The sequence below is a fragment of the Biomphalaria glabrata genome, chromosome 7 (genome assembly GCF_947242115.1).
Source record: "Biomphalaria glabrata chromosome 7, xgBioGlab47.1, whole genome shotgun sequence".
NCBI lineage: Eukaryota > Metazoa > Mollusca > Gastropoda > Planorbidae > Biomphalaria > Biomphalaria glabrata.
The window spans coordinates 7,791,361-7,817,733 of NC_074717.1; the positions used below are offsets into that span (position 1 = coordinate 7,791,361).

Genomic DNA, 26,373 nt, shown 5'->3' on the forward strand with positions numbered 1-26,373 from the left:
ATGTCTGCTAATGGTTGAAAATATAATGGGAAATATTCCTTTCAGAAAGAGAGGTGTTAACTATTCAATATTATTTAAAGATTGGCTCAGTTTCAATGATTACTAGAAAGATAATTCATTTTATTACTTAATAATTAAGTGAAATAAGTCAAATTTAGAACCAGCAGCTTCCACCTTTGGCTAACTTGAAGATCACATTCTATTTGTTGTACAGTGAACCAGGCAGCTGAACTTATGGGACAGACCATTGTCGTGTCTGAGGCTCTTATGGCCCAGATCAGAAACTCTGAGGCTTTGATGGTGCATGGAGTCCAAGCAAGAAATTCCACCGCCAACCAACAGGTGGACATCAAACCATTCCATATTCACCCTAATAATAAGGTAAATTAGCAGACTCAGTATAGTTGGGTTATGACTTTGGCAAAATAAACATATCAACTGTGCTAAATAAGAGAAAGATCATGAGAATGACTTCATTTCATTAGATCTGCTTATTTTGACCAAATTGATTTGAAAAAGTTACACTTTATCTATATTTGGTTGTCTTTACTTTGTCTAGTTAGTTTTGAGCCTTGATTAACAATGGATGCATTTTTTATTTTGCTCTGTTTTGTGGGGATTTCTTTTACATCAAGGTTATTTCTTGTTACACTGTTGAGTCATTAAAGAAAAGTTTTGAATGTTGACTTGAGAATTAATTTTAGGGAGTAGCATAGAAAAGATTCCCAAAATCCAAACAATTTGAATTAATTTGTCTAATTAATATTCCATTGTCTTAGTTATAAACAAATATTTTACATAGAAAGGATTCCCAAAATCCAAACAATTTGAATTAATTTGTCTAATTAATATTCCATTGTCTTAGTTATAAACAAATATTTACCTTGAGTAATAAATGAAATTTATAATTGATACAGGGTCTGGTATCTCATGGTCTATCAGATGCACTCTTGAGTCAGCCATCCAGCAGACTGCATGTGTCCTCAGGTGTCACAGATTCTCTGATCTGTCAGTCAGTTCACCCATCCCAGGACAGCTTTCTACCTCAAGGTGCCGTGCATGTGTCAGACCCTATGATTGGCCAGGACAGACTGATGAACTCTGGCTTGTCAGACGGGTGTCAGGTCTCTTACAGTGATAGCATGATTGGATCAGGAGTGGATCATGGGCTCATGCAGGGCCTTCAGTTACAGGTACTGGACTTTAAGAGATATGTTTTGTGTTGAGGTGAATACACGTAGATCAAAGAGCAGTTTCAGCAGACAGTTCAAAGCTATGGAGCTAGATCCCCACAGATACTCATACAAGCCTCTCCCTTCACTATATTTCAGAAGAACATTAACCCAATAGCTCCTATATCCGGTTAGGAAAAACTATAGCATGTCCTGAATTAAAAAATTTTTTAAAAATAAATATTTTGAAAAAATAATAAAATTTATGACTTAATACAACAAACAACTTTTTAAAAAAAAATGTTTAGTTTCCAAAAATATATACTTTTAATAACTTTAAAATAAAAAAAAGCTTCAAAATACTAATTTTACCACGTGAGGGCTTATACACTGGGGCTATGGGCCTGTTCGTTTGAAAAATTATTTAATTAATAAAAATCTTCCAGATTTTACTAAAAATAGTATCAGTAATCTCCACAATGATTTGTTATCATGCTTGCAACAAACAAATTTAACACATTTTTTTTGTCTTTGTCCACCACAGCCTAATTCATTAAATGACTCTGTCCACCAAAGTGTCCTGGTCCAGTCAGTGTCTGCGCTCCAGGATCAAGCCAAGTCTCAGGGACTAAGCTTACGCAATGCAACATTTGTCACGCCTGATGGACAGGTAGATACTAGGCAATCAGTGACATGTAGAGATACCTGCATAACATGGCCCATCTTTCAGACTAACCTTTTTTTTTTTTTTTAAACTCTGCATAAAACAAAGTATAAATGATCTCTTATTAAACACACTTTGATCTGATCATCTCTTATTAAACACATGACATGAGCATATTTTGATCTGATTATCTTATTAAACACATGACATGATCACACTTTGATCTGATCATCTCTTATTAAACACATGACATGATCATATTTTGATCTGATCATCTCTTATTAAACACATGACATGAGCATATTTTGATCTGATCATCTCTTATTAAACACATGCCATGATCACACTTTGATCTGATCATCTCTTATTAAACACATGCCATGATCACACTTTGATCTGATCATCTCTTATTAAACACATGCCATGATCACACTTTGATCTGATCATCTCTTATTAAACACATGCCATGATCACACTTTGATCATCAGAGGATTTTATCTTACCTCTCTAGTGTGTGAGGTGGATCCTTTTTTGAGTACTTAATCTTGATAGAGAGAATGTAGTCAAATGAAATATTTGCTGTATTGCCTAGCTTTTAAGAAAGAACAAATTCAAAACCATGCTTATTTAAACAAAAATTCTAATTACTTTTAAATATTTTCTGATTTCCCTTGCTAATTATTTGTTCTCATTTGGTGTTGTAGAGAGTGACCCTGCAAGCTGTGAATGTCCACGGGAGCTCAGCCCAGGTCTTGGGTCTGGATGAGGATGAACAGAAGTATACAATACCTGTAGAGGATGGGAGAATGGTCAGCATGGGTCAGCTGGTGAGTACATGGATTGGCTACACATTTGTTTCATCAAAGAATATTGAATAGACTGTCAGGCTTGTTTCAAAGAGCTTACTGGTGGTGGGCAATTATTTTGCAACATTCTCAACGCCACATTCCAAAATCAACCTACTGAATTTAAACCATAACTTTATGCAAAAACTATGACAAAGTACTTAGAAGTACAAATATCAAAATTATATATCTTGTTTTATGAGTGGATATACATATAAGAACAATAATTTGGGAATGGAATGTAGTGCTGGAACAAGCTATGCATACACAGAGATAAGATGTTATGAAATTATCTTGTTATTTTAGCGGCCCCCATAAGGGGAAAAGCTGGTATTAAGTTTGTGCAAAATGGCCGTCTGTCACACTCAGATCTCAAAAACTAGATGAGAAATTAAAAGTATTATTTCACCTTGCCATGCGGCTTGCAAAGTTTAGGTGCAATGTCTACTTTTTGTTTCCTAAAAGCAAACAGTTTAGTTTATAAAATTAATTATGCAAGCGATTTTTTCATAAAACTACACACCAATTCTAAAACAATAGATAAATGTAAAGGAGATAATGTTACAATATGTTACCAAAGAAAGACAATTAGTTTAGTATTTTCAGTATCACAAAGTCAAATATATTTATAAAATGTACAAGAAAAGTTCACAACAAATATAAATATTAGTGAACAGTGTCTTTTCTGGTTAACTAGCCGATAAAATTAAAAGAAAACATTTATGTTTGTTTATAAAGGCTAAGAATTTACTTTGTATGTAAATATCAAGCACATTTTTAAAAATAAACTTTTTATGCAGCAAATTTCATGCAGTAGCGTGATGGCTGTGCCAAGACATGGTACTAAACTAGTTCCCTCAAAATTTTTTAATCATCATATTTTATTTATTTTTTGTATAGTGCCCCCTGTCTGGATAGAAGCCGCTTATTTTTGTGCGTTTTGTCTGTTGGTCGGTCTGTCTGTCACTTTTAGATAAAAAAAAATTGCAAAAACACATGATCAATCATATGTTGTTACAGTTTTTTTAATGTAAATAGCATATAAATTCTAAATGAAAGTCTCTATACTGACTTATGTTTCATTAACTATAAAGTTGTTTTATAAGAAATAAATTATGTCAAATGATTATTCAAAATCGCTTAATTGACCAACATTACACTTATATTCTTGGACAATATGCCACTATAGTTTAATTATCGATATCAAATTCTTCTGTATTTTCAACTTAGAACAGATTCATGTCAATTTTTTTTTTTTTCAAAAATATTTACAATAGGTTCAGGATTTTAAAATAAGAAAGTAATTTACTAGAAACAATTATTGAAAATCACTTTTTAGAATTATTTTACATTTAATTATCTAGCTGACACATAACAAAAGTTTGTTTTTTTAGTAAAGAATGTTCCGGATTTTGTTTTGAAAAAGAAATTGGCCTACATTACTTTAATTTTCTTACAAATTATCGCCAAAATTGTTCTGAATTTTATATGAAAAATCTACTAACGCCAAATAACTGTTTGAAATCCCTCTTCTAATAAATAAAACAAATAATCTTCTTCTCATTTACGAAAGTCGGTTGTTCCAGATCTTTTATGAAAAACATTTTAACTCTATTTATGTAAAATCGCACTTCTCTCTTACACTATATTTACATTTCTAGCTAAAATGTTACAAAATCGAATTATTGTTGATATTATGTTCAGATTTTGATGGAAAACAACTTCCTAACACTAAAGTATGGATTGAAAATGTCTCCACAAGGCTATGGGACATCTAATTTTCAAACGATCCCAATCCCAATAATTTAATTATCAGTATTAGATTTATCTGGAATTCTCTTTTTCTCTCACTATATATATAAACATCCGGAACAATCTATTACATAAACTTAAAATTATTGCAATGTTTCGGAAGGGAAATTAAAGGTTAATCAGATTTTTAATAGCTTTTAGTCTTTTTTTTTTTTCCAATGGAATTTTTTTCCTTTGACATCATATGGAGATAATTCTTTAAATGAAATGTTAAAATAACTTGGTGCACCAATGTCTATGAACCCTCGACAACTTGCTTGTATTGACATTTCTTAGTTACACTAGCCGTGTGGCGTAGTGCATTTTTTTCCTTTGAGATCATATGAAGTTAATTCTTTAAATGAAATGCTAAGATAACCCGGTGCACCAATGTCTATGGACCCTCTCTTGCTCATATTGTTAAAGACATTTTTTAGTCTAAGTAGGTCGCGTGACATAGTGGATTTTTTTCCTTTGTGGTCAAATGAAATGAATTCTTCAAATGAAATGTCAAAAGAGCTCTGTGCATTAATGTTTATTAAACCTCGTCATATTCTCATATTAAAAAAAGACATACTAGCTAGATTTAGATCTAATCTAGATTTTTTAAACTGTATATAGATTTTTTACACTAGATCTAGATTTTTAAAACTAGATTTAGATTTATAGTCTAATTAAAATCATTGTTGATTCTAGATTTAGAATTTCTAGGTCTAGTTTAGAACGATATAGACTAGACCAACATCTATAATTTTAATTTCTAGACTTAAAGTGTAGATTTTTATTTCCAAATGTCTAGATCAGTATTGCAATGTTATAAATTACTAAAACTAATCTACTATTTTAAAATTTAATATTGCATTCAATCTATTGATAGATTATCTAGGCTTTTATTTTTACAAAAATCTTATCTAAATTACATCTACATTATTTAAAAGTTATATTTTAGATCTAGATTTAGTAGATATAGAACTTAAGAGTGCTAAATCATAAGAACCCTAACCCTCATTCTAGTTCCATTTAAATGGTAACTGTTGGTAACTTTGCTGGGACATCAAGCAGACGTTACTGAAGTACCTGTTCTTTTTTTTTTTTTTTTTTCAATTACAAATCAATACCAAAAGATTATCTAAAATCGCTCGCGTGACATATTGTACATATCTGGTAGTTGTCATGCCATAATGTGTAATAAATCTCCTCATCAATAATAGGCTATAAGCGTGCTGGACTGATAATCTCAACGGTCCCGGGTTCATACCCTGCTCGCTGCCATCCCCCGTCGTCCAGTGGGAGGTTCAGATAAGGAAGTAAATTATCTATAACTTTAAAGGAACATCCGAAACATGTAAGACATTTTACAGAAAAAAACATTTTTTACAAAGCCAAATGAATCTTTGAAACAATATTACTTTTGACAATGAAAACAAAAATCACGTCTTAAATATTCCTTCAGAATAGGCGAATCCGACAAGGATCTGACTCCGACGGGGGCCGCCTCTTAGTTTGTGTGGTAACACAAATTCTCTTTGTAATCTTGTTTTATAAAAAAATGATCTTTATCGCAAGGATAAAAAACTGTCTACACTCATAAAAGATCACACATATTGTGGTAAAGTTTAAGTAAAGAAATTAAGATTGACTTTCTTAATGGTGAGTTTTCAAATTTGAGGTCATTGCCCTGTGATGTATTCAGCTGGATCCAGGTAAATCTTTGTGGGTGTTGGCCTTTTAGGTGTGTCATTCGTATGTAGTGTAGACCTTGTAAGTTGATCAATGTTAAAATTTCCTTGTGTTAACCTTATCAGGACCAGAACCCAAGCATGGGTCACCAAGGAGACGGCATGGATGATGAGGATGAAGAGGAGGAGGAAGATGAGGAGGACAATGAGGATGTAGATGCCCAAGCCCTGATGGGCAAGTCTGAGGTCAGTCACCAGCCTGAAGGAGTGGACAGGCCCGTTGAAGGCACTGACAGGCAACACATATGTACGGTAAGTCTGTGTCGGGCAAGAGGCTCCTTATATTAGGCTTTCAATGTGGTTTGGTTACAAGTAGGTCATCATTCTGCACTTTTTTTTGTTCTGGTTTATATTGTACACAGGAAGTGGAGAAGGTAGGATTGATGAATTTGTTAAGTCATTACATTCACGATATTTTTTGTTAACTTATTTTCAACCAGGGGTCCTGGGTTTTAATCCTGGTGAAGATTGGGATTTTTTAATTTTGGGATCTTTGGGCACCTCTAAGTCCACCCAGCTCTAATGGGTACCTGACATTAATTAGGGAAAAGTAAAGGTGTTTGGTCATTGTGCTGGCCATATGACACCCTTGGTAACTGTTGGCCACAGAAACATATGACCTTTGCATCATCTGACCTATAGACCGCTAGACCATGTTCTGTCTTAAGTTATAAAGCTGATCCTCATTATAAACCTTAAGTTATCAAGTGCTTTGAGTGTATAAGAGTTACAACTTGTGTTTGAATTGACTGAAATAAATGTTAAACACAAATTCTGCAAGGCCTTTGCTATGGAATCAAGCTCATCTTAACTTGGCCTAATTAAGCCAACCAGTAACATAGTCTAAAAACGCAAAATACCTAGTTGTTATAATAAAGGAAATAGGAATTAACATATTGATGAAACTATATAAAAAAAATAAAACAAAGCATTAGGATTTATTAAAAGAAATTTCTAAAAATCAAATAAGAACATAAAACTAAAATGTTATTTAACCTTGGTTAGGCCAATAATTGAATATGCATCCTCTGTTTGGGACCCCTCAACTCAAGAAAACATTAAGATACTGGAACAGACATAAAATAGAACAGTGAGATTCATAACAAAGGAATATTTTCACTTGACTAGAGTAACACCTTTGTAAAATCACTAAATTTAGAAAGCCTTCAGAGTCAAAAGTAAAGTAGCAATTATACATAAAACACTGAACTATAATCTTCAAATGCAAATACAAAATCTAATAAAATACTCAGAAAGACACAAAGATAAAGGCACATTCCTCGTTCCATATGCTAAGACAAATTTGAACAAATGCTCTTTCTTCCCTAATGCTATTAGAGCATGGAATGGGTTGGCTGAGCTAGCCAGGAAAACCAGTGACTTGGCAGAATTTAAGTCATTGGTTAATATTTATGACTGAATGCATGACATGATGCATAATCATGTCATTATATAAGATAAGATAAGATGGTTTCTTGTTCTTTAACTACTAACTTTACAATTTTGACTTTTTCTTGGCTGCTAAAAAAGGGGCTCAACTTTTATGGGAACATTGTTTTTAATTGAATTCATGTTTTGAGAAGTCATTGAGTCCAACTTTGTTTTTTTTTTTTTTTTTTTTTGTAAGTGTCTGTTATTTGTTATTGTTATATGTGCTAGCCTTATAAGACTCTTGTTAAGCAGTGGTCACAACAGAAAATAAACATCCCTTGCTACATAGCCCATCGAATGGAAACTTCTGTTTTGAAGAATTAAACTTCAGCTCTCTTTGGGACCGCATTTTATGTGTTTAGTGAGAAGTGATGGTGTTTTGTATAATTGCTTCTATAAAATGTTATGTGGTCCTCAGACCTGTCTGAAGGGCTTCAAACGAGCAGCTCACCTCAAGGAACACCTTCACACACATGGAACTGGCCCTGTGCCCAAGAAGCCCAAGGCCACCCCACACAAGTGTAATGTCTGCCTCAAGGCATTCCAGAAGCCCAGCCAGGTGGAGCGTCACATGCGCATCCATACAGGTGAGATTTTCTCTATAGAAGATATTCCAACCATGTTTAGGGCTTGCATTAGTTAATGCTGTAAAAGTTGATCTCTTGCCAATACACACACTTGAGATACATTATTTACATTGGCTTTATTGAATGAATCTTTTATTGCTGTTTGTTTTTTTTTAAATTATTTCTAACAGTGTTGTGTGTGTCATTAATGCAAGCATGAGAAAATTCTTAGGTTGGTGGCTGAGAAACTTAGAAAAGGTTAACATGATGTGGAATTAAATTAATTGGATTACATTATCTTTCTTTTCTTTGTTTGCAAAATATTTTTTACTGTACATGGCACTGAGCTTTGAAGGTTTTTACAATCTCATCAAAACACACTGGTCTTACGTAACTGACTATTGAAAAAAATAGACCAAAAATAAGTTAGAATTAAATATTTCAATTCTTAAGCACTGATTGATCAATAGTTGTCTGCTTTTATTATCATTGCATGAAAACCTTGTACATCCCATTGATCCTATTGCAGTGATTGGCAAACTGTTTTATGAATAGGCTAAAAACTTGAAAGAAAAATTTGGGCAAGCCTTACTCATTTTTGTTACTAAAAAAAAAGTTACAGAAATTTACTATTAGATGTAATGATATCAAACTCCAAGTAAAACAAAATTTTGTTAACTACCCTCTTGCTAATTTCAAATCAACTATTGACACAACTAGCAGTGAAGGCTAAAAATAATTTGCATTATTAGTCCATTGTTTCAGCTTGTATTTAAAAAATTGAATTTTACATTATGAGTGAAATTATTTTTAATTATCAATACAAAACATGGTGGATCCGATTAAACACTGTGGGCCCAGAGTTGGCCTGCAGAGAGTAGTTTTCCCATCACAGTTAAATTGAGATGTTACAAATATTTTTGGATACCAAATTTCTGCTTTGTCTTTTTATTGACATCCTTAAGGTCTCTGTCTTTCACTAAGTGTCTTGATGGCAGTCTTACTTCTTATGTAGAGCTTACAAAAAGAAAAAATAAATCCAGTAAAAAATTGTTTTCATTTTGTTCAGGTGAGAGGCCCTATAGATGTGAAATCTGTGACAAAGCTTTCAACCAGAAAAATGCTCTGCAAGTTCACCTCCGTAAGCACAGTGGGGAGAAGCCTCACATCTGCCCATACTGCGACGCTTCCTTTGTGCAAAGTGGGAACCTAAAGACACACATCAAAAGAGCTCACCACGCAGACATGGTCAGCTCCATGAATATCTCAAAGACAGAAGTGGAGTCCAGGCAGGACCTCGCCAAGAGCCACATTGGGACAGGGCTGGGGGAGGAGCAGAGGGGGGGCATGGAGGGAGATGATGTTGGGAGTGTAGTGGACGGTATGGACCTTGGGGAAGATGTAGATTTATTTGTGCAGCAAATGGGTTGAGTGCAGCCCCAGTTGACAGAGAATATTCCAGAGTTCGTCACATTCTCCAAGCTCTGCTAGGGGCATGTCTGCATACCATACAACTATATTTGTATGATGATGCTAAATAGACGTCCAACGGTAACACTAAATGGACTAGGAACATGTTGCAGTGAAATAAAGACTGGTCTTGTTGGGCTTATATCAGTATTCATTATCATATTATTACGTAACATTGTATTTATAAGATATTTTGTTACTATACTGTTCTATCATGTGTATATGGTTTATATATACTTAATGAACATTCTATCAGTGTGTACATGTGTAAATATTGTTATTTTAAATGTGTACAATGTACATGGACAAGCAAATATGTGATACCTCAGCAAACTGTGCTCTTATATGTCTCAGTGTTATAAGTTGGTGATCTCTTCACTAGACTAACACCACAAGATGGCAGTGGGATGACTGTACACAATGTGTATGCAACATGCTGCCAAGATTGCCCACGTCTCATGTAAATAAAACTAAAAATTTTGTTAATCAAATTGTGCGCATGTGAACAAATGTGAACAATATTATCAAATGTACAAATATTTATGTGAGCAGGACATAAAGTGTTTGGGAGACTGTTGTGAGCCAAAAACTTTTGCAATTATGTATCAATCAAGATAATAAACTTAATATCTCCATCAATCAGTTTAGTTAATGTTTTTCTATTAAACATATTTTAATACATACCTTCTAGATAAGAAATGTATGCCTACGGGTAAGTCATATAATCAGACTGTTCAGTTTATTGCTTTGAGCATGTGACTTAAAAAGAATTTTTCGGTTCTTATTTTTTGTGACTGACAATTCCCATAGGCTAGTTGCTTTGATAGTTACATACCTGGCAATCAGCTAAATTTTACTAACTTAAAGTGCAATTGCCCCCAAATAACAATACCAAATCCAAATGTCAGCAGAATTCAAGCCATAAATATTTAATCCTTTGGCCCTTAAGGGTCCTAACACATCACCATTTGTTTGTTCACCTTCTTGAAAGAAATGTGCATCATCATATTGATACCCCCCCTCCCCCAGAAAGCCTATATTGCCCTTCTCAATTCCTTCTAAATAAAAGACTGTACAACAGGAACACAAGACTCCAAACATTAAGATGCAATGAAGCTTGCAGGGCATACATTTTTATTTCATACAATTTGTTCAAATATTGTCAAAGAAATTGGAAAGAAAATGTGGGTTGAAAAATGACATAAATGTAGAATAGTATGTAGATATATATATATAAATATGAAACAATGCTAATTGAGAATATAAATTGTATAAGTTGTTAAATTATGTTGATAAAATAGAAATTTAGAAAGAAATGGCATGAAGACAGGCACAAAATCAAAACATGAATTGCAAAGATTGTGGAAACATATTTCCAGCACATTGAATCATGAGCCTTTCATTGGGTAGTTTTAGCTAAATATTTCTGTAAGTGTGAAGGGTATGGATCATGGACAGCAGAGCTCTTGATGACCTAGTTATATGGGCAGTGGAGCTCTTGATGACCTAGTTATATGGGCAGTGGAGCTCTTGATGACCTAGTTATATGGGCAGTGGAGCTCTTGATGACCTAGTTATATGGGCAGTGGCGCACTTGATGACCTAGTTATATGGGCAGTGGAGCTGATGCAAACTAATCATTTCTGAGCTAATGAAAGGGTTACACTCTGATCCTGTCAACTTCAAGCTTTTCTTTAAAAAAAACAACAGAATAACTTAAAATATGTAATATATCTCATTTTGATGGGACATGTTTGGACATAGGTCAGTTGATGAAAACTATGGATACAAATGTAAACACTTAGCAATGTAAGGAACAATGGTGTCCATGTCTATCTCTCATACTGAAGAGCTGGAACAGATCTCACTCAAATCAGTGTACTTTCACTAGCAACAATATACCTCAAAAGTATTTACAAAAGCTGGCAGTTGTGCAAAGGATGTGAGTCACATTAGCTACAAGATGCACCTTCTATGCTGAAACACTAAAGATCTTACTCCCCATAGAGTTCACTAGTTAATAAATATCTATTCTGTTTGTTCAATATTTTCTTTCAATGAAAAATCAATTTAAAAAAAAAACATAATTTTATTTTATGTTGTAAGAGGCAAAAAAGATCAAATGATAAAATTTCTGGAGATTTTATGACAATAAACTGACTTGAACAGTTTAAAGAAAATATAAAGTCTATTGCTCTTCATGCATTCTAAACAAACCTTAAATATTTTGAAACTTGCTGTGGTTTAAAAAATGTGGTTACTTTCTGTCTTTGGTATACAATGTGGTCATTTGATCAATGTGGGACTGATATTAGTGTGAACAAAACACTCTACTGTAAATTTTATGACAAGATCATTTCAACTGTTCAGTGCTATGGAAATACAGACACAAAAAATGTCAAAATATTGCAGCTTTAGAAACGCTATTGGGACTCCTGTTTGGTTCTAAGTACATTTTTCTATAAAATGTCTAATTATTACAAACAATTTGTTTTAGGCTTTAATTTTACTTGTTTATCCTAGACAGAAAAATAAAAAAAATTATAAATAAAATATTAACATATTAAAAAATATATCTAACTTTTACAATGTCAACAAAGTGGATGATTAAAAAGCTAAAAGCTGTTTGGTTAAAAATAAAAAAAATATTTTAGAACTGTGAAAAAAACAATACTGGGTATAAGATAATTTTAAATTATAATTTTATAGGATACATAAAGAAATCAGCATTAAAACTAATGAATGGGCATCAACATTGGAGAGTTACTTTGGGACTTTGCAACCAAAACATAACATAAGGATTTCAAATGTATATTACAGCGTCTGGTAACAAAACACATAGTGGCTTTAATAAAGGTAAAAGTTGTAATACTAGACCACTAGAACTACACCAGTGGAACATTTTTGGGTTTTGAAATATAAACTAATTGGTTCTTGTGGGTACAATTGTAATCTTGTCTTCAGTACTAATGAAATTAAAATAAAACCCTCTCACCTTTATGTATTTTTAATGTCATTATTCCCATCTTTTCAATAAGGACCACACACAAATGGCTATCTCTAGGTATTTGCCTATGCTGGTGAGTCCTAGTTCAGCTGAGAATGCTTAAAAAAAATTGAATTTATTTTTTTTTAGAACAGACATTTCTGTATTTTTAACATTACAGTTTAATGTGGAATTGGGTAGGGTCTTCTTCATTTGTGTAGAAGTGTTTAGTGAGATAGTTATGGAATGTGGACACACCTCACCTTCACCTCAGAGCCACTGGTGAGTAGGGGCAAAAAACTATAAGAGCACCTGGTCCATCAAGCACCAACTTTGACATCAATAATTGTGACAAATGTCACAGAATACTCAAATGTCCCACCAAGCAACAATAGCAACATTCAACCCAGCCATATGAAAAAGCCTTGGATTTAGATCTGGAAAATAAAATCTAGGGAAAAAAAAAGCATGGACAAGACTTTGGTTCTACAATTTGCATTACACCATGGATTTAAGGAGAAAAAAAAAACAACAGAAAAAAAAAATACTACGGTAGCACATAATGGTTAAATATTTGATAAAAGCACAGACTGAAAAAAAAAAAGTATGCACAATTGTAGATCACACAGAACAAAAAATTCATCTTTATACATATGTACTTAGAAGAAACAGAAAACTGTAGGCCACATTATAATGTTTGTTGTAGTTATGAAGCAGATCCAGTTAAATTATATTTACATGGTAGAGATTGTCAGACAGGCAATAGAACCACAAGAAAAAAATCACAGTTTTAAATGCAGGTTACCAACAAACACTGGACATTAAACATGCTTAGAGTTATCAAGTTATAATCAACAGATTATAATGTTTATCATCAACTGATATAAAACTTATAATCAACAGACTATAAAGTTATAATCATCAGACTATAAAGTTATAATCATCAGACTATAAAGTTATAATCAAAAGATTATAAAAGTTATAATCAAGAGACAATAGAACTATAATCAACATAGCTTGTGCTGCAAGGTTCACGGTTGGTTCTCTTCATGAAAATTTTACTAATGCAGATACGCTTCTATTTTTTTTTTTTTTGTATTTCTTTTTGCTACACTTGCTGACTACTTGGCACTCAGGTTTATTCTTGGTTTTTGGCTGATATTTAGCAGTGGGACTTAGTGCCATCAAATGTATCAAGTGTATTCCTACAAATGACATGACAATGTGGCACAACTTCTGTACAATTTAATTACACACTGAACTGTGAACTTATGCAATCGCTTTATATAAATACACCCACATGCGCGCTAACACACAAAAAAACCTAAATGAGGTTTGAACCAAATTATTTCAAAATATAGTTGAGAAAAAAAAGCATTTCTGGTGAACAAATTTCAAAGAATTTTAGTCATCAAATCCTCAAGTCTGGCAGCTGATTCACAAACATGGCTGGCCTTTAAAACAGTCACTGATATCCTATTAGGTCTATTACCCTATCCTAGATAACCTACTTCTTATGGTCCAAATGATTAGATCTAGTTTATTTTGACTAACTTCGGCACGACATGGCCTAAATTGTGCCGATGTGCCAAAAATCCAAAATATCAAATATTGACTAACTTCAGCCATCTAGGGAAAGTTTGCTAAAAGCACTTCTATCACATTAAAAAAAAAAAAACAACTCCGCTCTATTTTTATCTGTTTGAAGATGGTCTTAGAACTAAAGGATTGATTAATATTGTAACTGTAACGAAGGGGTAGCTCTACATGCAAGCACGAGCCTTGTTGTTTTTTCTGCACTACAATTCTAAATCTAATTTTGTATCAAACGAGAGAAACGCGCCCACAAACTCGCATATTTATTGTCATTAAATACACAGAGCTAAGTGTTCTGTCACAGCAAATGAACTTTATTGACATTAATGTCAGCTAGGGTGACACGTGACCCCATTTTTTTTGCCACCTCGATCCCCTCTCCCTCCAAAATCAATTAGACAAGATAGACTATATAGAGACTAGGTAGACTAGATATAGGCCCTACTAGAGACAAGATAGACTATATAGAGACTAGATAGACTATATAGAGACTAGATATACTAGAGACAAGGTAGACTATATAGAGACTAGATAGACCAGAGACTAGATAGAGTAGATAGAGACTAGATAGACCAGATATACTAGAGACAAGATAGACTATATAGAGACTAGATATACTAGAGACAAGGTAGACTATATAGAGACTAGATAGACCAGAGACTAGATAGAGTAGATAGAGACTAGATAGACCAGATATACTAGAGACAAGATAGACTATATAGAGACTAGATAGACCAGAGACTAGATAGAGTAGATAGAGACTAGATAGACCAGATATACTAGAGACAAGATAGACTATATAGAGACTAAATAGACTAGATACCTACTAGAGACAAGATAGACTATATAGAGACTAAATAGACTAGATACCTACTAGAGACAAGATAGACTATACAGAGACTAGATATACTAGAGACAAGATAGACTATATAGAGACTAGATAGACCAGAGACTAGATAGAGTAGATAGAGACTAGATAGACCAGATATACTAGAGACAAGATAGACTATATAGAGACTAAATAGACTAGATACCTACTAGAGACAAGATAGACTGTATAGAGACTAGATAGACTAGAGACTAGATATACTAGAGTGTAGAGACAAGATAGACTATATAGAGACTAGATAGACTAGAGACTAGATATACTAGAGTGTAGAGACAAGATAGACTATATAGAGACTAGATAGACTAGAGACAAAATAGACTAGAGACAAGATAGACTAGAGACAAGATAGACTAGAGACAAGACAGACTAGAGACGAGATAGACAAGATAGACCAGATAGACAAGATAGACCAGATAGACTCGATAGACTTGAGACTAGATAGACTAGAGACTAGATAGACCAGAGATATGTCTGGAGAATCGAGTAGCAGACAACGAAACCGTCTCTTAGTTCAAACTACTTGCTTACTTCACTCAACCATATGACTTGTAAACAACATTTATAATTAACTAATGAAATGATTCCGTTTTTTTCCTTGGCATGTTTCTGTCATTAGTTGGCAACATTTTCGTTGCTATTTTGATTCGTGACAATTCGTCTCGAGGCGGCTAATAGATCTAGAGTCGCTCTTTAAATAGAGTCAGGAGTAATCTAGTCGAATTGCATTGTTCACACTTTATTTAGCTTTGTGTACAATAAAATATTAGACCCACAATGCTTCTCAACTTATAGCTTAATTTTCCATTACAACACAAACTGCTGCCAAACTATAGATTTTCTAAACTGTCACGAAAAGAAAAATAATAAGTAGGCATAGCAGTAGCAGTAGCAGACTAGTGGGGATTTTAAGGATAAACTAAATCATGTCATGGGCGCTAAATTTCAATATTGCAATTAAATTTAAAAACACATTGCATAAATTTAAAACAAAAAATGAGCTATAAATTTGATTCTGCAATCCTAAAAAGTGCTAAAAATTGTTATTGTTAGGCTTATATACCTTAACCAAAAAAAAAAAAAAAAAAAAAAAAGCTAATAAACATTTTTATTTCACCGCATACACGAAAAAGCTATATGTAGTTGTTTTTTTTTTCTGCCAAAGATGAAAATCTCTAATACATGGCATACCGTAGGCCTAGGTAACCAATGAGTCTAGGTAAAGCCATGTGAAATACCGCACTCTTTCTTTAGTGTCCAAAACACATTTTAAAAAATAAAAAACTAGATACGTCCATAACAACTGGATGGTATATGGAATGCACGACTGTTTCAAGGTCCACACTAGACCAGAGAGCACTGGACATACTGTAGCTTGAACGATGCGCTATGTCAAAAAAACAAAAAAGTTAAACATCAAGATTCTTAGGGTACTACACGAAGAGATAACAGATGAGCGACATATTTGTTCCTCACTTCTCTAGGATGCACTAGGGGCGGACTGGCAATATGGGCATTCGGGCAAATGTCCGGTGGGCCGGTACCCTAATGGGCCGTTAGGGTCACCTACAGGGTCTCATGAATGCCACTATATAATGCATTAAATTGTAAAAAGTTGTATAATATTCTGTTATAAAAAGCCTCCTGAGCGTCGTGTTTAAACAAGAAACCTTTTACAGACTCTACAGTGTAACGCTAATTTAATCTAACACATTTTCCGAAATAATTTAATAGTCTACATCCGTAGACAGTGCTACTAGTAGGCTTCATCCTTTTAGGACCCACACTTTAAGTGATTAAAAAGCAACATAAGGCTTACTATATTTCTTTAAAAAATATCATTGTATCATGCGTTCAGTTATCAATACATTATCAAACTTGACAGAATGATTTTTTTTAGGCCAGGTAAACCTAGAAATGGATGTCCATCATATGACGATTTGTGGGCCGAATGTATAAAAATGCCTGGGCCGATTTCAACACCCAGTCCGCCCCTGGGATGCACGTTTGCAAGACAACCGAGCTGATAAAATAACCACTCGATCTTTCAACTAGCCTGAACACCAAAGTTTCTACAACAGCTTTCCAGAATGAAGACAAATGTATGTATTAAAAGAACTAAAGGATGAACTATCTTTTTAAAAAAACTTTTCCCACTCTGCAAAGCATCATCAATACAGTCTCAATGCATGCACAGATCTCGATCTCTCTATAATTACTACAAAGACTGAAGTCTGGTATATGTTAGGTTCAGAAAAAGTCTACTCGGGAGTTTGGGACACAAACATCAAAATAAATGGACATGAAATAAATGCAGTGGACAACTTCAACATCCTTGGCAGAACTCTTGAAAACGAAAACATGGATGATGAAATAGACTCGCGAATCGTCAAGGCCAGAGCATGCCATGGTAGACTGTCCAGAAATATCTGGGACAGACCAGGCATCGCCACATGAACGAAACTAGGGGTCTATAAGGATGTAATCCTCCCGACGTTACTTCATGCCCCCCTGAATCCTCTACGTGTCAGAGAAATCTTGAAGGTTAGGTTGCAAGACAAGATACCTGACGCAGAAATCATACAAAGAGCCTGCCTGGAAAGTATACACACAACCCAAAAGCAGTCTTAATTTTGGTGAGCGGATGACGTCTTCAGAATGAAGGAATATCAACTCCTTTACGTTAAAGGAGGAAAGCGTGCAGGGTGGATAAAGGAAGAGATTCAAGGACAATGTTCCCTTGCTAGTTTTAAACATGGAATCGGCCTCTTATGAGACACAGTCGAAGGACGGAACATCATGGCGATCAGCTGTAAGAACCACGAAAATTGATTTCTCCAACTTAAGTCAGGTACCCATTAGAGTTGGCTGGACTCAGGAGCGCCCTAAAAATTCATGTGGTACGAAAACCCAGTATTCACCGAGATCTGAACCCAGGGCCCAAGGTTTGGAAGCCAAGTGCTTAACCACTTTGCCACCGCGCACCCTAACTTTAATAAACGTGCATTCAACGAGCACACTGACACTTCGAACAAAGAAGAAATGTAAAGTTCACCTCTACAAGACTTAGGCCCTTATAGTCAGCAGGGTTCACTTCTACAAGACTTAGGCCCTTATAGTCAGCAGGGTTCACCTCTACAAGACTTAGGCCCTTTTAGTCAGCAGTGTTCACATCTACAAGACTTAGGCCCTTATAGGCAGCAGTGTTCACCTCTACAAGACTTAGGTCCTTATAGTCAGCAGTGTTCAACTCTACAAGACTTAGGCCCTTTTAGTCAGCAGTGTTCACCTCTACAAGACTTAGGCCCTTATAGGCAGCAGTGTTCACCTCTACAAGACTTAGGCCCACATAGTCAGAAGTGTTCACCTCTACAAGACTTAGGCCCTTATAGGCAGCAGGGTTCACCTCTACAAGACTTAGGCCCTTATAGTCAGCAGTGTTCACCACTACAAGACTTAGGCCCTTTTAGTCAGCAGTGTATTCAGACTAAACTATTTCTAGAGCGATGCATGACAATACGCATGTAGGCCTATATTAGATACAGAACAATGACGTCTACGTCTGTTGTTTCTATGAAGCAAAAAAATTTGTTAAAAAATATGTATTTTTAGCCCTAATCATTTCAAAATGTTTTTGAATAAAATAAAATTCAAAAAGTGTACTTAATTTAGCGCCTTTCCCTTGAGATGTGCTCCGCACTCCCACTTCTGCAGCCACTCCTGCAAGATGTTTACGGTCCCCCTTGAATCATTACAGAGCCACGTCGTCGAGGAGAGTGGGGTCTCTAGCGCCCACTTTGAGACCCCCAGGACAGAAGCCTGACATTATGATGAAAAAACATTTAATTTCGCTAATCGCCGAGGGATACAGAGCCACCAGAAGTAGCTCCAGACACGAACGTTTTTAACGTGACCAAAAGTCGCTTCTAAAATTGTACATATTTCCCGCCATAAAGCTGCACATTTCGATGTCCTTCGCATTTAATACGAGAAATGTCATGCTTTAAGGAGGTGTCAATTGAAAAGAGACGAGAAATAACTAGACAGGAAATCTGAGGGGATTAAAACAGGTTAATCATAAGAAGTAAACTAATGAGGGGGCTGGAGACGTTCTCACGTTAACATTAGGCCTATATTAGAAACACTAACATTTTTTTGTTTTCCCAGGAAAAATCAAGCAGGAGGAGAAGGCTATCAGACTTGGTGTATCGACATCACTGTGTGTGTGTGTGTGTGGGGGGGTGCTAATTTAGGCCAACATGGAGCAAGTAGTAAAAGTGCAATGTGCCTCCACATCGACATTTTTTATTACGAGTGTCTATTTAAAGCTTAGCTTAAGTTCTATTATGACTCTTGGTCAATGGATAGGACATTAGCCTGACTGGAGGCCCGACGAAAAGTAGATGATCCTATTATTACAGACGTTAATTGTCAGGTCACGACTCTCTCCACCCGGCGAGTGATTCCTTTTCTACTCCTACGTTGTACCACCACTCATCGCGAGAGGGCTGTAGGCAGCAGAATTGGATTCTTAAAAGTTTTTGTGTGTGTGTGTGTGTGTGTGTGTGTGCATGAAATCATTTATACGAAAAAAAAATCTAAAATAAAAAAACAAAACAATGTCTATTACATAATTAAAATATGTTTATAAAATTACAGTGTTTTAAGACATTTATAATAATACTAGAAATAAATCTACATGATTTGTCTTGGCTATTTGTAAAAATAAAAATAAAAAGTATTTTTTAAAATGGCGGTCTATAATTTATTATTCTCTCTATATAATCTTGTAATGCTTCACAAATGCGAGAAGTCTTTCAGTGAGCTTTGCAAAAATAGCCTTCTATTAACAGTCCAGACAATGATCTTATAAAGGTGTGTGGTTTTTAATTTCTGCATAAGCGTAAAATGATCATTTATTGAGTTCCTTACAGAATACAAACATTTGAGTCGAGTGCGGGAATTCCCACTGAAGCCGTGTGCAAAATAAAAAGACGTAGGCCATACTTAATTTTAAGATGCTGAAACATTCAACGGTCTAAGTAATTGTTTTTTCTCCAAATATAAACATTAACTCTCATATTTCTTTTAAAAATCGGTAAAGCCGTTTTCGAAATATCTACCCACCCACCAAGAGTTTGCAAGCTAATATGTGAAACAAGCAAAATATAAAAAAACTGCCTTTTTTACACCTAGTTCATACAAGGAAAGCGCGCTGGGTGGACAAAGGAAGGGATTTAAAGAGGAAGAACTTAGCACTTATAACTACATTTCTAAAATGTAGACGTTATTTCCTTTATTCGATATCAAACAAAATAATTAATTACCAATAACTAAATGACTTGTGGGTTATTCGTTTTAATTGATTCGTGTATTGTCTACGCCAATGAATAATTGTGCACAGTTTCAACTTGATTCAAGAATGGGTGTGGGAGAAATAATGTGTAGAAACTTTTTACCATACAGACAGACAAAAGTGAGTTTATATAGGCTTTGTAATTTTAATACTAATTAACTAGCATCTAGAAATACCTTATCAAAATTGACCAAAATGAACTTTTGACAAGCATCAGATTTATTAAACCTTAGAATTAGTTTGACTCAACTAAAGTTGAACATGTTTTCATTGATGCTTTGTGTCCCTGATTTAGGAAGAGTGCAGTATTTTGGATGGTTTTAAAGACCCAGCTTTGACCTACATTTTTTGCCACAAAATGACCTTAACTATGAATTCAGCTGCCAGACAATGAATAGTAATTAGGCCGGAATAAAGTTTAAGTAAGAACCAATTAAAAGTATCATAACAATTTGAGTCACGTCTTCTGTGACCCAATTCTCCAATATGGATACCTACTGAGTATAGAGTGAACAATCCAATAAATTAAAGTTCATCTAATATGCGACTTAACTGAAATCGTCGCTTACTTATACAATTTATCTAATACAATTTATATTTAATATGGTTACATTTTGAATTATCTTAACGTGTCAATACAAACTTAGAAAATATAATTTCTATTTGTGACTATCAAATGTCTATGTAGACTCCCGGGTCTCCTGTCAATTAGATGAAGATTCTTTCAACCTGTTCAAGAGATTTTCATCCTTTTTGTTGTCCCTATCCCAGTTCTGCAAATAGTTGAGTGAGAAATGAAAAGCAACTTACACACGGAAATGAAACTTAAACCAAAAAAGTTTGGCATGTGACCTACATCATCTAGTAGCGCTAATTATCTTATAATCCTAAACATTTATAAAGAGAAGTGACAAGAAATATAAGAGTAAAAGGGAATCCATTCATTGGACTCCCAAGTTCAAGTCTGTTTAGGCCTGTATGTACTTGGGTTCAACATAGCTTGATAGCAAACTGAAATAATCCAGATCTTTGCACATGATTATTTGAAGTAATCCAGATCTATGATCATTTGAAGTAATCCAATAATGAAATATCACTCACTTCAGTACATATAAAACAAAAAAACTCCTGTAGTTATTGATTTGTAGATCTGAAAGAAAGGAAGGTGGGAAACCAAATGTATGGGACTTGGTCAACTTGACCTATGTGGTTAAATCCATTCCAGGAAATATGAACACAAAATCCAAAACAAATATTGGCTAAGATGGAAGCAATTATATATAAGAAAAAGATTTTATGGCAGTGTGGATATTTTTTTTTTACATAGTTTTAAGTATACTGATAAATTGAAGGTCATTTTCCTTTATTGGCTAATTCACGGGCCAATTGATAATACTTTGAAAATTTGGCTGTATGGTCCAGAGGCAGGTAAACATAGGGGCTCATGTTAAAGGCCTCCTTAATTCCATACTTTTTTACACTGGAAAGATGGCACCGGCTGAGGTGGTAGCGGTAGGAACCTTTGGAGGCAAACCGGCGGTTACAGGCAGCGCATTTATATTCACTTATCTCCCCTTCACTGGCCCCTCCTTCGGCAAGAGCAGCGTCAGCTTCATCGTTATCATCGCTGCTGCAACCCCCGCTTCCAACACCATTTGTAGAAATCCTTGCGGTCAGGTTAAGGGGAGTTGTCAGGTCAGGGGTCAAGCTTTTGTGGGAGCTCGTGGCTATGTGCTTTTCCTGGGCAGCATGGATCAAATCATTGGTGGACAAAAGCCGCTGCAGGCTGTCCAAAGGGTGCTCACTGGTCAGTGGTTGGCTGTACACGAAGGAGCTTAGCGAGTCCAACGCCGATTTCTTATTGCTGCTTTTTGTGCTCTTCTTCCTGGACTCGGAATGCCCGCTGCTGGCCGGAGAGACATCGCGGCTACTCTCGTGCAGAGAAGGAGAAGGCTGTGCTCGACTGCTTTCGCAACTTGATGGCCGTGACATCTCATTCAGCCTCGCCTGCGCTACTGCAGTGTCGCATTCCTTGTCGTAATCAGAGTCACTGCGATCATTGTTTTCAACTTTGATAGCACAAGTGTCCACGCATAGCTTAGGAGAGCTCTCGGAGGCTTCATCGCCATCACTCTCGTTGGTGTCTGCGCATGTATCGACCTCTGTTTTAATTTGTATCTCTCCCGTCACAGCTTTCTTCTTTTTACAAGCTGCTCTAGAGTCTAGGATGTGGTCCGTAGGTTCCAGGCCTCGCTTTGGCTTTGCCACGTCTTTCGTCAATGTTTCATCACCATGAGTATTGCTTTCACATAATTGCTTTTCAGCTCGATTGTCTATTTTGCATATGTCACCGGTAAAATTCAGGTTAGAGGAACTCGATTCTGAATCTAGCTCTTCGTCGGCATTTCTGAGCCTGGTAGAGTCAACTTTCAGCTTGCCATCTTCTGGCTCTATCGCGGGACTGTGTTCTGCACTAGGAATGTCAGTCTCTTTAGACGCATTCACCACATTGGGCATTTTCATTGTCGGTTTATTGTTACCAAGGCAACTTGATGTCATTTCCTGCTCCACGTGGACTTTCAGTGCAGGTTTGTTGCTCTGGATTTCTCTTGGTTCGGACACCGGAGGACTGGAACTTTTATCACTAACTTCTTGTGGTGATGGCTTATACAAAAAACTAGGGTCTAACTGCATGTCACTTCTTTCAGGCTTCCGCGTCTCCTCCTCGTCATCAGACATTCTTTCAACCTTGATGTTCACTCCCTCCAACTGGCCGCTTTCAGAAGTGTTTTCACACTTAATGTAAGTCTTGTTGGAGTCACTAGCTCCGTCCATCTGGACCTCCTTCTTTCTTTTTTTCCTCAAGTCTTCATTCGGTGAGTCCCACTCTTGTGATACTTTTGAGGATGGTTGATCATTGAGTGCATTGGTTGGGGAAGCACTGTAACTTGCAGTGGAAGTGAGAAAGGAGTTTAACTTTGTATTTATTTGAGATAAGTCTAAGGAACTGATGCTGCTGTATTTGTATTTCTTTGAACTTTGAACTTCTATACCTTTCTTGGAACTTGAGTATGTGTCTTGATTAACATTTCCTAAAAGATTATCCATTGGAATCTTGACTCCCGAGGAATTTTTGGTGGCAGAATTCACTGAGTAAGGTTTGTTGGCAGTTTTTTTCCCCAAACTTGCTGCTTTTTCCTGGTTAGAAGATGTTCTTGATTCAGTCATAACGTTTCTGTTTGTAGCATCTGAAGCACTGCCAATATCAGTAAATGATGGCATGCCTGGAACCATTCTAAAGAACTTGGAGAATTTGGCAAACTGGGACATTGTTGGATCTGATAGAGCTGGCAACACACCACCTTGTGCAGGTAGGGGAAAGCAGTTTCTAAATGGGCTGAACATTGTTGCTAAATTAGATGTGCGCATGTCTGACTTGGAGCTAAAACTTTTCTGGATGAACGTTTCCATGGCTTCCAGTGCAGAAGATTTCGCTTCACCTTGGTCTTCTAAGGTGTTGGGATCAATAATGTCAAATGTGACCTCTTTCTTTGCTTGGTCAGGAGATGCACTTTTGTGATGAGTCGACAAGGCTGGAGATGCCACAGGGGCTGGAGACTTTGGTAGCTCCTTCTTGGAGCTTAGACTTTGACTAGACATTTCCTTTCTTTTGTTGAGCTTTTGGTGATTTGTTTTGTGATCGGGGGACAAGTTCTGCCTCGGAGGAGAGAACTTAAGACCTCTAGAAAACATATCCAGCTGATGTAAGGCTGATGATGTGAAATCAACTGACTTGTCATACAGCATCAAATTAGATGACCTCTGGGCAAGCTCTCTTGCTTTGTCAAGAATGTTGTCTTCTATTTCAGATAATTTTCTCTTCTTCCCAGAATGTAGACTTGACATGGCCCCTAAGTCTGCCTCAGATTCATCTCTTTTGAACCTGTCCTGTTTGGACAGAAAGGAAAGCTTCACTGGTGTGTTGCAGTTTTTTGAGCCAGGAGATGGACTAGCACCATCCGTGCTGACTGGCCAACAACCATCACCATTGGAACTGTGCCATTTTTTAAGAGGGATCTCAACCGCATTTGTTTCCTCCTGTTTGGTGATCGGCTTAATATCTGTTGTTGGCTCCGAATCTCTTGGGGATGAAGGCTCTGACTTTCTCTCCAATTCCTGAGAATGTATTTTCTCTTCAAAGAGTCTGTGATCTGTAGGTGCAGGAGGAGACTCTGTCCCTGGCCTGGAAAAAATACTATCATTATGGAACCTCGACATAGAAGCTAAACTGAAACCAGAGCGTAAGAGCTTGCTCTCTGACCTCGACAGAATAGCTTCCTCTGCGGCAAGTTTGTTTTTGAGAGCATTTATAACCTCTTCCCTTTGTTTGAGGCAGGCTCGAATGTGGCTGTTGAAGTCGAGAACATCCACCCGTTTACCACAACTGTCACACAGAACCAGTTTGAGAATCCTTGGATCTGGAGACTGACTGTCATTATTCACGTTAAGGTGGGAATTACTTTTGAGGTCAGAGTGGAATCCATTGATTTTGCCATTGTCACATGACTGTTTCCTTCTGTACTCCAACAAAGAGGCTACAGTTGATGGATTTGTGTCTTCTGGAAGAAATCGTTTCCGTCGCCCCTGCCTGGCAGCAGAGTTCAAGTTGGTAGCACTTTCTGAGAATGTGGATTGGTTTGTTAAAGAATTGGTACGGGAAGACTGCTTCTTGTGGTGGCCAGACACTATCATGTGATTGGCCAGCCCTTCCATGTCAGTGAATGCTTCATGGCACACTTTACATTTGAAGATGCACTCTTTGTCCAGTTCGCGGTCACAGTATGTGGAGCACTTGTGCGAGCGTCGACCGTGGTCAGAGCTTACAATCTTTGTGTAGTGCTGAGTCTGCATCATGTGGACAGTGAGTAAGGGCAACGATTTGAAAGACTCACCGCACTGCATACACCGAAGGATTCGTCTGGTTTGTTCGGACTCTTGGTTCAGCCACATGTCCTGGCCTCGCACAAGCTTTGGGTAATCCATCAGTGAAGCAGCTTTGCTGGAGCCAGGTGTGTGTCCAGTTTCCTGCAAGTGAAAGCTCAGAGCGTAGAGTGTGGAGAATGATTTCTGACAAGAGCAGCGGTGGATTGTGTGCTTGCTTCCTAACTCTATGCCGGATTCATCCGACAGGGAAGGAGAGGCCTGTCGCGAGTTTTCCCCTTTCGGCAACGGAGATGACGTCATAGCTTTTGAATTCATCATCTCCTGTCTTTCTATCCAGTCAGGGTGAACAGTCGGCTTTACTTTTGCAGAGGATGATGGTCTTACAATGGATTCACTGTGCGTAGGCTGGGCAGTGGACAAAAGAGATGATTTATGGTTTATACTGGGCTGGAGGGGAATCACAGATGCTGAGGATTTCTGTTTCATCTCTAAAGGAAAGTCACCGCCGAACCTCTGCTGCAGGCTTTGAAGACTGGAAAAGCCGTTATGTATTGACGTGGGGGAAGTAAGGAGCGAGTCACTGCCCTTGGAAGATTTGTTTCGGGATGAAGGGGAGGCCAACTTATCTGGCTTTGTTGACAGGTCAAGTGGCTGGTCATCCGTGACGCTAGAGGTGGATGACAAAGGGAACAACGACATGCTCGAGTCCAGGGCACTTGGGTTTTTCCCCTTGGAAAGAAGTGCCAATGGCATGTTAGGCATGACAAGAGTCATTTGTGGTTCTTTGGTTGTTCGTTTGGAGGGGGAAATTAACGGAGGCGAACAAGATGTAAAGCTATACTTGCTGGCGCCTTTCTTATACGCGCCAACTTCTTTCACATCTAATTGCAATCCACTTATCACCTCTAGTTGTTTGTCAGACGATTG

The 26,373-nt window shown here is 36.4% G+C and overlaps 2 protein-coding genes across 3 annotated transcripts in view; one reads left to right on the forward strand and one right to left on the reverse strand.

Annotated features, from left to right (window-relative positions):
• LOC106063759 (zinc finger protein 236-like) overlaps positions 1-10,317 on the forward strand; it is a 39,356-nt gene extending 29,039 nt beyond the window's left edge. Inside the window, exons 29-35 of the mRNA XM_056034493.1 lie at positions 215-381; positions 918-1,193; positions 1,717-1,842; positions 2,541-2,663; positions 6,278-6,463; positions 8,061-8,229; positions 9,278-10,317. Of these exons, the coding sequence (XP_055890468.1) occupies positions 215-381; positions 918-1,193; positions 1,717-1,842; positions 2,541-2,663; positions 6,278-6,463; positions 8,061-8,229; positions 9,278-9,639 (1,409 nt within the window). The 3' untranslated portion in view covers positions 9,640-10,317. The remainder of the gene's footprint in view (positions 1-214; positions 382-917; positions 1,194-1,716; positions 1,843-2,540; positions 2,664-6,277; positions 6,464-8,060; positions 8,230-9,277) is intronic.
• A 469-nt stretch (positions 10,318-10,786) lies between these two features.
• Positions 10,787-26,373, reverse strand: part of LOC106063758 (uncharacterized) — a 167,698-nt gene continuing 152,111 nt past the window's right edge. For both annotated transcript variants that reach the window (XM_056034494.1, XM_056034495.1), the window contains exon 4: positions 10,787-26,373. This exon is cut by the window's right edge and continues 302 nt beyond it. In XM_056034494.1, the coding sequence (XP_055890469.1) occupies positions 21,856-26,373 (4,518 nt within the window). In that variant the 3' untranslated portion in view covers positions 10,787-21,855.